This window comes from Rhipicephalus sanguineus, chromosome 11, assembly GCF_013339695.2.
Source record: "Rhipicephalus sanguineus isolate Rsan-2018 chromosome 11, BIME_Rsan_1.4, whole genome shotgun sequence".
Lineage (NCBI taxonomy): Eukaryota > Metazoa > Arthropoda > Arachnida > Ixodida > Ixodidae > Rhipicephalus > Rhipicephalus sanguineus.
Window position 1 is genome coordinate 98342356 of NC_051186.1, and position 12211 is coordinate 98354566.

Below are 12211 nucleotides of genomic sequence, written 5' to 3' on the forward strand. Positions count from 1 at the left end.
CATTGCTTAAAACATATACTGAATACAGCTTATAACTGACGTCATTCGTGAAAAGATGTACGAACATATTCATCTGCACTGCTAGAAGGGCGGAGCAATTCCACTCAAGTTGTATTGCTTAAAAATGTTATATTTCACTGCAGTAGCTAGAAGTGACTTGTCGACACATTTTTATTATAGTCTACAATTTTTCAGGGACGGGTTTCAAGAAATCCTGCACGAGAAATGGAAGTCGGACAGCTCCGATTTGTCGATGGCTTGTGCATCCGCTCCTTCTTCCCCGAAATACTCATCAAATCCGCCATGGCTTACAGTCCTCGCCCCGACGATGTGTTCGTCGTTTCGTACCCCAAGTGCGGTACTACCTGGACCCAATATCTAATACTCAGCGTCCTCACGGACGGAGAACCGCCAACGAACCTCGAGGACTTCATGCTAGCCTCTCCATACATGGAAATGATGGGTGCGGAGGCGGCTGAAAAAATGCCCAGGCCTGGACTTCTCAAAACGCACCTACCGTTCGAGAAACAGCCATACTCCCAACAGGCAAAGTACATCTACGTCGCGCGCAATCCGTACGATGTATGCGTGTCGTACTACTACTTCCTCAAAAGCATGACACCAAAGAGAGTTAAGGACGTCTCGTTTGCCAAATTTCACCAGCTGTTCGTCTCGGGCAGTGTGTCCTACGGCGACTACTTTGACCACTTGCTTTCTTGGTACAAGCATCGCCATGACGACAACGTTCTGTTTCTGACCTACGAACAGATGAAGAAGGAACCTGAGTATTGGACGCTGAAGATTGCGGATTTCCTAGACGGCGATTGTGCTGACCGCCTGCGGGAGGACCCAGTTTTGCTGAAGAAGGTACTCGACGCCACAATGCTGAAGAAAATGAAGGAGGTGTTTAACGGCAAGATGTTCACTGTCATCCAGCGCCTGTTGAATCTGCCCCCTCACAGGGCCATCAAATCCATGGAAGTCTACAGGAGTAAGCTGGCGCACCGAGAACCGACGCACGAAGACCACGGCTTTGTTCGCAAGGGTGTCGTTGGTGACTGGAAAGCGCACTTCACCAAAGACCAAATCAAGAAAACAAAGGCCTGGATTGCGAGAAAAACTGTAGATTCTGATGTAATGCAGCTGTGGCAAGATCTCCGCCTACCATGACAACAACACAACACAAGACCACACTGCCGCAGGAAACTGCAACGCACTGCAACAGCACTTCAAAATTCCACTGTAACTTCGACCGTTGTGCTGAAAGCCAGTGCCGTCGGCTGTCATATAAGTGTGATAAAACAACTTCTGTCAGACAGCACTGCAACGCTGAAAAAAACTGTTCTTATGAAGGTATCTGCAAAGTCTTGATTTAAGATCTTTTTCAGCCAAGGTTCTTGGATGTGGGCGCGAAAAGGCAAGGACGAAGGGAAGAAGGCACGCACACTGGGCTTCGTGCAGTGATTATCTTCATTATTGTTTCTTTAAAGAATAGCGGTGATGAGTTCGAAAGATAACGGTAAATATGCCACTTCCTGCCTCAAATGCGAGATGCACAATAAATTAAACGCGACGCTATTAGTGCGACCGTACGAGCATAATAGGACATCACTACTAGCGTAAAGGGGACAAGGACATGAAAGAACAAGGGACTACGCTAGCCTGGTCCCGCGTTTCTTTACTTGTCGTTTCCCCTTTTATGCGAGTAACCATGTCCAAATATGCTCAATACCAACTAGCCCAACTACCTGCCTCACGTGTATCGCAGTACGAACACTTATGTAAGTGAGACCATATATCTCTTGGCCTAGAAATCTTGGCCTTGATATGGCAAATAAATCTTACGTTGCTCCTTCCGACGCGCGTTGCGCAACTGTTGCGCAACGTGGCGACGGCGTCCAGCGGCGGCGTCCATCGGCGGAGTCGAATGGCCACAGGCTTTTGCCGAACACACTTTCGAATTTACAAAGTGTCCTTCAATTTTTACACTTTCACCATTCACTGTTGCAGCTACCACAAAATCTTGTCTAATTGTTGATCATGGGCGCTTGTCATCGGGATAGAGATGTGCCACCAAGTGTAAACTTCGGTGCATACACGTTAAACGGTGCTATAGCTGCCAAACACCAATCGACATTGAAGAAGCTCTCATATATCAATGTACTGTAAACATTGAACTACTTCTGTAAGGACACATTTCACTTTATGTCGGTGTTATACCGATTTATGATGGAAGGTCCAACCGTGTTTTCAACACGAAAGCTTCTTATGCCGGGGTCCCCCAAAGACTTCACTGACATGATTTCCGTCACGGATATGACGTCGGTAAATTGCACACGCACAGATGACAAAGGAAAGGAACAGAAAAAAAATTGTTAAATTGATGACCTGGTAGTCGGTCCGCGACCTATGGGAGTCGGGCGTTTTAACAACTGCCCCATGAACGCTCATGTATGAGCCTTTACTAACGCGCCTTATTAGCCCCGAGAACGAACACTGGCGGCGCGGCAGTCGAGGCGATGTGACGTCACGGCAAGGATTCGCTTGCTCCGCGGCCGAGGATCGCCTTGTTCCGCGCCCGCCGCGTACTTTATTGCTTATTCATAACGATATAGCTGGCAATATAGAGGAATACTATAGCATTAATGAGAGGGTGATATGTATCGTAATTAAGTTTAATAAGAGGTACAAGATGAAGGTGGTACAGGCCTACGCGCCTACATCCAGCCATGATGATCAAATGGTTGAACGCTTCTACGAAGACGTAGAATCAGCAATGAGTAAGGTAAAGACACAGTATACTGTACTGATGGGCGACTAATGCAAAGGTAGGCAAGAAGCAGGCTGGAGATCATGCAGTTGGGGAATATGGCATCGGCTCTAGAAACGCCAGAGGGGAGTTACTAGTAGAGTTTGCAGAACGCAATATTTTCCGCATCTTGAATACCTTCTACAGAAAAGGGGCTACTCGTAAGTGGACGTGGAGGAGTCCTAATGGCGAAACTAAAAATGAAAATAGACTTCATAATGTGCGGCCATCCGGGCATTGTACAGGATGTGGAAATAGTTAACGAGATCTGATGCAGTGACCATAGAATGGTAAGATCTAGAATTCAACTTGACGTGAGGAAGGAACGGCAGACTGATACGCAAGAAGCCGATTAATGAACTAGCTTTGAGAGGGAAAGTTCAGGAATTCAGAGTTTCACTTCAGAATAGGTACGCGGCTTTAACTGAGGAAACCGACCTTAGCGTTGACGCAATAAATGATAATCTGACTAGTATCATCAAGGAGTGTGCAGTGGAAGTCGGGGGTACAGTCGTTAGACAGGACACTGGTAAGCTATCCCAAGAGACGAAAAACCTCATTAAGAAACGTCAAGCTATGAAAGCCTCAAATGCAACAGACAAAATAGAGCTGGCGGAGCTTTCGAAGTTAATCAATAGGCGTAAAGTAGCCGACATAAGAAAGTATAATATGGAGAGAATTGAGCATGCTCTAAAGAACGGAAGAGGCCTCAAAGCTATGAAGACAAAACTGTGCATAGGCAAAAATCAGATGTATGCATTAAGGGACAAGGAAGGCAAGGTCACAAACAATATGGATAGAATAGCTGAGGTAGCGGAAGAGTTCTACAGAGATCTGTACAGCAGCCAAGGCATTCAGGATGATAGCGTAAGAAGGAGTAATAGCGCAGAGGAATCTGACATCCCACCAGTATTGACAGGAGAAGTAAAGAAAGCCCTAAAGGGAATGCAAAGAGGCAAAGCAGCTGGTGAGGATCAGGTAACATCAGACCTGTTGAAAGACGGTGGAGAGATTATGTTAGAGAAACTGGCCACCCGGTATACGAAGTGCCTCTCGACGGGGAGGATACCAGAATCTTGGAAGAATGCCAACATCATCTTGATCCATAAGAAAGGGGACGTCAAGGACCTGAAAAATTACAGGCCCTAAGTTTACCGTCCGTTGTCTACAAGCTATTTACAAAAGTAATTGCTAACAGAAATAATACGACATTAAGTTCAATCAACCAAGGGACCAGGCAGGATTTCGTAGAGGATTCTCAACAATAGACCATATTAGTACTATCAATCAGTTGATAGAGAAATGCGCGGAATACAACCAACCCCTATACATAGCCTTCATACATTACGAGAAGGCATTTGATTCGGTGGAGACATCAGCAGTCATGCAGGCACTGCGGAATCAAGGCATCGGCGAAGGGAAACGAGGAGCAAAAGGAGGAGGAGGAGGTGAGAGGGTAAGCCGTAGCATAACCATGTACTGTATAGCATAGTATAGAATACCAGTGGGATGGGAAAGGGAAGTGAGGGGTGATGGGAAGTTGACAAGGAGAGAAAGGAGGAGGGGAGGGTAAAACATAGCATAGCCATGCAAAGAGGGGGAGGGAAAGGAGGACGGGAAGGACACCAGATCTGCTGTTCTCCAACTCTTCGCACCACTAATGCGTAGCTGCAGCAGTTTTTCTTCCATTACGAAAACACATTGATTTGATCAATACAGACTGAGTTTACTAATATTTTGAATTCGTGTTTGCACGAATATTGGCAGACCGAAGGAGCTGGGTACACATTATTTTCTATAATTACAATTAAGCACAAAATTCAAGACTTGTTCCCCCTATAAATGTCCGACTCTTTTCATGTCAGATCGTGGTCGCTTGCAATACTATTTATACAGATTTAATACAACCACATTGCACATATGCAAATGTGGCGCAATTTTTCCAAACGAACATTATTACAACGAAAGCCCAAACACACAGCAGAGTGCGACTCACTTACATGTGAGAAACAGTAACACAGCCCTACCCACACATTATTCCCAACTATTGGACAGTAAAAAATGGCGTGCCCATCTGCTTTAGTTGGTATCCAGAATGCGTAATTACGTCACTGTGACACTCCCTCCCCAACACAATCCGGACGTATGCCAATCTACAGCTAACACATACATGTACATGCCGAAAAACGGCACGCTTACTGAAATATAGAAACACCCAAACTAATTAGTATCGTGAGGCAGAAACAAGATAACGGGCGAGAACACTCACACATAGTTTCACTTTCTTACCAGCTATGTCAGCTATGTCACCCAGCTACTATACCTCGACCTTGGTAACGTGTTTTGCGTACTTTTGCAGTTCTTAATGCATCGAGTGGCATCAGCTTTATGGGGCGTTCATTCTTAACTTGATAAAACTATCAAGATGGCTTTCCTACGTTGAAGAATTGCAGGAATGGAATTGAGCTGCTGACCGGCTATTCCCAGAGTCCGAATGGGCTAAGCTTATCATTCCCAGGAATTGAAAGGAATCCAACTGCGGCAAGTTCTCATTCCCCGGAATGGAATTGGAATGGAATGGAGGCGCCCATTTCGCAACGCTGCTTCCCACCCACTGTAAAGTGCCCAGCCATATTACTTCGTCATCATCAGGCACAGCACTAATGGCACATAATGACTTACAGATGTGTAGCGGGTACCACGATTCTCCGAATAATGACAAAAATGGCATAGTGGGAACTTTGTTAAGGAGAACTAACAGACAATAAAGCCAAGTTGATTAATAACGAGAACTAACTTCGCCACTTCAGAAAAATTGCAATGATTGATGGCGTAGTGGGTACCTTGCATATGTACCTGTATCAGTTGCCTCAAGAGACTCTACAACGGGCTCTACAAAGTGCCCTCTTCCAGCTTTCGCTGTGGCTGTGCTGCGTGTTCCGCGCAGGCCTGGCTATATTTTTATCAGAACAGCGGTCTCGCACTTCAGAGAGTACACTCGACGACGCTTCTGATATCGTGCTCACTCCCTTGGAGCAAAGCATTGAGCCCACTAAAAAAATTCGTATTTGTCTTTTGAGAAAATAAATACTGTGACTTTGAAATTAGTGCTGGCGTGTGCTAGTTGGTAGGAATTCGTGGTGCAGTTACTTCCGCTCCTCTGAAGAACGTGTTTTACCCTTGTCTCACCTTCTTAAGAGGAGGGCAAGTAACTACATCACAAATCCAATGTTTTTTTATGATTACCTTTACTTCAAATTTTTGCATAAAAAAAAACCGTAACGAACCGTTACGGAACATTTTTTTTCGATCCGGAACAGAAACGAAACGGAACATTTTGCGGTGGAACGAAACTAAAACCGAAACGAAAAACATTTCGTTCCGACAACCTGCTCGTGCTGATGCTGCGTGCGAAACTAAGTTCCACATGTGTATTTGCGCGCCGGGCAAGATTCTGACATACAATTAACAGGTGCACCTTGTTATTATGATTAAAATGAGCCATTCAATAGAGTGGACGTGGATGACCAGACAAGTTACACTTTGCCAACGGCTTCCCACCACGTAAGGTGCCAGGAGGGTTCCAACTTGTCTTCGCACTCGCGCACCACTAAAACCCTTGTAGCGCGGAAGAAGGCAATGTGAAATCGGCCGAAGTAGCTGTGCCTTCGACAGGATAAACATGGCCGAAATATCTGTGGCTGTGGCTGTAGCGTCCCAGCTAGAGTCATGAACGCTGTCCTGTTTCTTTGGCTCTCTTGCTTGCTTGCTTGCTTGCTTGCTTGCTTGCTTGCTTGCTTGCTTGCTTGATTGATTGCTTGCTTGCTTGTGCCTTGATTCTTGGCTCCTACTCTACTCCCACCTCCTACCACCTCTAAGGGGGATTGGCTATGCAACCGGCAGTTAATATAAGGCGAAATATCTTGAATTGAATTCAGACAAAGGATGATGAATCAATCAGTCGGCTAGGGTATAAACGAAAATTGAAGAATGAGTAGTTTATGTAACAATAAAGACAAGAATAATACAATAACGTGGAAAACAATCAACTAGTTAGAGCAATGTCGAAGTACCAAATTTTGATTTGGAATAACATTAACAAAGAATTCCTCTTCTGCCATCAGTAAGTTCGTATTCGGCTAGGCAGGCGTTCCTGTTGCTGTAGCCTCGAGAAGGCTTCTCAATGGAATGAATATTTTGAGAATCCAGAGAAATTTTCGAAATGCTTTTTCTTATGGCTAGTGAAACTATAGCTGGTAAGTAGAAATAATCAATGTATTTAGACTCTAGACAATAACAGCATGAAGGAGAGGTTACCAGACCAGAATTGTACAAATAAAAATTAAGTGAGCGTATACGGCATCCAATTTTTGTAATCGACACTTGCAAGTAGCGAGTGGGAAGCGTTGGAGTGCTGCAGCGTTGCGAGCCCGACGGGCTCGCAACGCAGCAGCAGATCGGGAAGATCTCGCGTTGCCAATAACCAGGCACAGCCATAACGGGGAGCACGCTGCTGTGAATCTCTCATTCGGGATAGTAGTCATGGCCATGTACTTGGCACCGAACATGTCAAAAGGACACGTCGCCAAGTACATCGAGAAGGCAAATGCATCGATACAGCACCGAGTTCAAACGCGGTCCCTTCATACTCGTCGAAGATCTGAACGTTGACATCATGCAAAGCGATTGGCTAGTCCAACACATGATGTCACGTTACGCTCTCCGATGCGTATCGTTCGACTGCAAACGTCCCACCACCATCAGGGGCACCTGTATCGATGTTGTCTTCTCGAACTTTCCATTGCGTCCCAACATCGATGATCCCATGGCAACATAATTTACTGATCATAAAGCAATCATCTCCAAAAGGAAACGAGTCCCTAAGCTCATCGAGGGACGCCCTCCCCCCCCTTCTTGTACTTTGTAAAAGAACTTCTCTTGTGTACATACAATGTTCATAGTTCAACCAAATGTATATATACTTCATCAAAATGTATATAGTGCATCGAACTGTAAATAATAAACATTGTGTATGTAATGCATATATAACAACGTTGTCACGTCTATATATGATGGTAGAGGAATGTGTACAGAGCATTCGCGCGTTACCCGATCACCTCCGAGCAAGCTCCTATAACATCATTTCCTTTGTAGGTATGGCGGTGCATTTTTGAAAAAATATATATCTAGCCTCTTCCCCTACATTCACCACAGCCCTACAAGGATACCAATGTGAATAAAGACGTGTCAACAACAGCAACAACGCCAACGTGGCATTGGTGAGACCGTGTTCGCAGGGAATTAACGCACCGCTAAACACTAGGGCTGCATGTTTTAACTTCAATGGGTAACTATCTGTACGTAGTGCTTGGGCGGTGTTTTTTTTTTGTTTTGACTATTGCGGTATGGTTGCATTGCCTGCGGTTAAACCAATGATGATATTTCGTCGCTGTCGTAGAGCATACAGGTACATAGATCATGTGCGCAAAGTAGAAGACTCAGGTTGAACGTTATTTACTCGATGTACAATACCTTGCTATTCCTACTCCGACTCGAACATTTGCAGTTAAGAAGAAGAAGAAGAAGAAGAAAGAAAACTTTATTTTCATGAATAGATATATACGATTACAGGGATTATTTGGACCGATAGCCTAAAGTGGCTAGTGGCCGGTCCAATACAATGTGCAACATAAAAAAAAATGTACAGGTCAGCTTTGAAAAACCAAACAAAAGCAATCATATAAATACAGACAACCAAACAAAAGCAATCATATAAATACAGACAACAAAGTAATACATTTTTTCCTGCAGACATGCATACTTATTAGCTTGCAACTAGCTTGCTATACATAGGCACTTATTAAAAAAGAACAATACAATGAAAATCGAATCAAACACACACATGCTTACATGTCTTGACTCCACAGAAAAAATGATTTACATGCCATGCTGAAATTACGTGCCGTTTTAATCTCTAGGGGGACCGTGTTCCATATTTTTGTTCCATTAAATTGTATTAGTCTTTCTCCGTAAACATTAAAACATTTGGGCAGATTGAAATTACCATTCGAAGCATGTCGCGTATTGCGTTTAGGAATTGAAAAAAGATCAGCAGGCAAAGGTGAATTTCTATTAATTATGTTATTTACTGAAACGGCAATTTTGTAGTCGCGCAACATCGGAACCGAGAGAATGCGTTGTGATTGGAAAATACTACCTACTGATTCACCTTGGCTTATGATTTTCAGTGTACGCTTTTGAAGTCGTTCAAGAGTTTTTAGATAAGTGTTGTACGTCACACCCCACGATTCCAGACAGTAACCTATGTGACAGTGACACAATGAAAAGTAAAGTGTGCGAAGTATAGCTTGTGGAAAATATTGGCGAGCTTTTATTAGCGAATAGCAGCCATAGGCTACCTTTGCGCACACACTCTTTACTTGCTCATGCCAGTGTAAATGTTCATCAAAGTTGACGCAACTGTGTGGGAGTCTGTATCACTTTTCCAGAACAAGTGAAACGAAGATAACGAGAAGTGCAAGGGAAGCAGAAAGCCTGCGACACACTCGGACAAGGAGACCCGATCATTTCAATACAAAACGGAAACCTCCAGCAAGAAACTGCCCACGCATGCGGACAGTTGGGCTTGTTCGTAAGTGTTACAAGGAACGGGGCTAAACATTTTGTAGTGATTGGTGTAGTTCTAAATCGTGCGCTACATACAGCTCCACTATTTCGAAACCTTAGGTGCGGCGTACCACGGGCACCCAGCGGTTCCCCTTCGTAGTGTTCCCCTTGCTGCTTTTACCAAACCGTCGATGACGTCAATTTTTTAGGTAATCATGCAGCGTTTCTCCGGGACAAGTAGAATCTTGTTGGGGAGATTCGCAAACTCTGTGCGCGACTTGGGCGCTACTTTTTGCTGCGCTTTGTCGTCGTCCTGCTTGTTACGGCAGTTAGATACTTGTCGTCTGCAGCAAGTTCCGTGAGGTTGTTTACCTCGTCAGATGTAGCGACGAAGGCGCTGGAGAAGCGGCGGTAGAGGAGCAATCGCGTGCTGACCAAGCCACATGAAATCGCGGATGGTTTACAATCCCGGCCGCTAAAGTGATCGGCACTTAAAACGACAAGACTTACACAAAACGCACACAGTGTTTAGGTATGCGTATTTTGGCTGGTTGCTTGATGAATTAGATGCGTTTGTCCATTCCTTGTCTTTAATCTCTTTTTATATATTGTAACATCACGCCAAAACATCATAGTTAAACTGCATAAATAAAACCGCGAACACTAAATCCTGAAGCCTTCCCCATTCAGAAGCGTTGCAATGCATGCGCAGGCACACCAAGAATTTGACTTAGACGAAAATGTGTCACGTGGGTTGAACATATTGCATACCATCGCTCTTGCAAACCGCGAACCTTGAACGAAACATCTATAGGGAGCGGTGGCGTCATCGCCTACCGTATTTGCACGCGTATTACAAGGTCTCCCTACCACTGGTTATTATTCGCTTGGGTTGGCTAAACGCCATTATTTCGCTATTGTAGGCTAAGAAAGTGAAACTGCAAAATTTCTGCCACGGTGATACAGTACTGGTTACGGTGGCTCGCTGCAGGCCGGACAGACGCGGGCTCGATCCCGGCCGCTACGGCACAACTCCGAAGTGTTCCACTTGGGAGGTGCGCTGCTTCGACAACAAAAGCCAAACGAATGCGGGCACCTTGTTTTTGTATTGTGGCAGTCACCACGTATTTCCTTGCACAAAAAGCTCTACAAATGGACTTTCTTTGTATGAAATACTGTTAGAACTGCTGAATGGCCGTTGTCAAAATATGGCCTTTTAGGAACTTATGTGGAATATTTAAAAAAAAGCATTTAGGCACCGTGCTTGCGAACGGAACAGTAACGAGCCCGTCGCCTGTGTAGCCAAAATACGTGTAATCTTTCGTAGCAATGTTCAGCAATGCTTTCTCAACTTGTTCTTTAATATCAATTTCGATGTGCTCCTTTCGGGGCCCGTCTTAGTTATTTACAGTAGCGCATTAATGCTACATTTTCTTTGTTTCACATTATCCTATAGAAAGCCGGTTACTAGCACCAGGGTGGCCTCTCTCCCTTTAATTTTCACTCTCTTCTATCTATCTTTACCATTATCACGCCCCACAATTGCGTCTCTTCTCTTTCTAGGACACGCAAGAAGTATCCCCTGTTTCACTCACATTGTTCGTGGATTCACTTCGCTGCTTTGTCCTCACCATTCTGGTTCTTCTTGTGCAGGCGAACGTATACCATTATGGACCCTGATGATTTCGTCGACATTGACAACGTCCCTATGCCGACCATGTTTTCAGAAGACAACGTGCGTTCGGCCATGCAGTACGAGCCCAGCACAAGCGACGTCGTCATCGTCACTTACCCTAAATGTGGCACGACGTGAGTTCAGTACATTGTGGCCCACATTTTGACGAAAGCGGAGCCGCCCAAGAACCCGGCTGAATACATGCTCTGCTCTCCACTGATGGAGCTGTTGGGGGCAGAGAGTGTCGTGAGATCTGAGCGAATAGGACCCTTGACCACGCACCTCCCGCTCAGCAATATGGTGTTCTCCGAGCAAGCGAAGTATATTTACGTAGCCAGGAACCCTTATGACAGCTCCGTTTCGTGCTATTACTTCTTTAAAGGCATGACACCAAGACGCGTAAAAGACGTGTCCTTTGGCGCGTTTCTTAAGCTTTTCCACTCCGGGAAGACCGTCTACGGCGACTACTTCAACCACCTCATTCCCTGGTACGAGATTAGAAATCAACCAAACGTGCTGTTCATTACGTACGAGCAGCTGAAGAAGAACACGGGTGAGGTAGTTCTCAAGATTGCCGATTTTCTCGGCGATGAACATGGTAGGGCCTTACGCGAGGACAAGCAGTTTTACGAAAAGGTGTTGCAGTCATCATGTCTTGGAAACATGAAGAAAATCTTCGACTACACCCCTGTTGAGCGTGTGAAAGCACTGGGAGAACTGCCGCCCAGCAAATTGCTTATATCTCTGGAGTCTTTCAAGGGATTGAGAGTAGACAAGAATGAAATGCACGAGGGTACCACTTTCGTGCGCAAGGGGCACATTGGAGAGTGGCGCACTCACTACACAGCAGAGTTTTTTACCACGACTAAAGCCTGGATAGCGCAGAAGACCAAGGGGTGTGACGTAATGAACTTGTGGAAAGACTTGGATCTTCCGTAATGAGAATTATGGGGCGTACTCTTGGATGACACTCTTCGGAGGCATTGAATGAATGAATGAATGAATGTTCTTTATTGCACACATATCTTATACAAAACAAGCACAAACTGTATGGCCCCATGGCCAAAGGCTAGTGCGGGTCCCATTGGAAGTATACATAA

The 12211-nt window shown here is 45.0% G+C and overlaps 2 protein-coding genes across 2 annotated transcripts; both read left to right on the top strand.

Annotated features, from left to right (window-relative positions):
• The first annotated feature begins 303 nt into the window (after positions 1 to 303).
• LOC119375264 (sulfotransferase 1 family member D1) lies at positions 304 to 1170 on the top strand. The gene has a single exon (XM_037645446.1). The coding sequence runs from the start codon at positions 304 to 306 to the stop codon at positions 1168 to 1170; it is 867 nt and encodes a 288-aa protein (XP_037501374.1).
• Positions 1171 to 11495: 10325 nt separating this feature from the next.
• Positions 11496 to 12050, top strand: LOC119375265 (sulfotransferase ssu-1-like). The gene has a single exon (XM_037645447.1). It carries the CDS (start codon positions 11496 to 11498, stop codon positions 12048 to 12050), a length of 555 nt encoding a protein of 184 aa, XP_037501375.1.
• Positions 12051 to 12211: the final 161 nt, after the last annotated feature.

Excerpts from the sequence above, each read along its gene's own strand:
- LOC119375264 (XM_037645446.1), top strand. The coding sequence starts at position 304 with ATGGCTTACAGTCCTCGCCCCGACGATGTGTTCGTCGTTTCGTACCCC.
- LOC119375265 (XM_037645447.1), top strand. The coding sequence starts at position 11,496 with ATGACACCAAGACGCGTAAAAGACGTGTCCTTTGGCGCGTTTCTTAAG.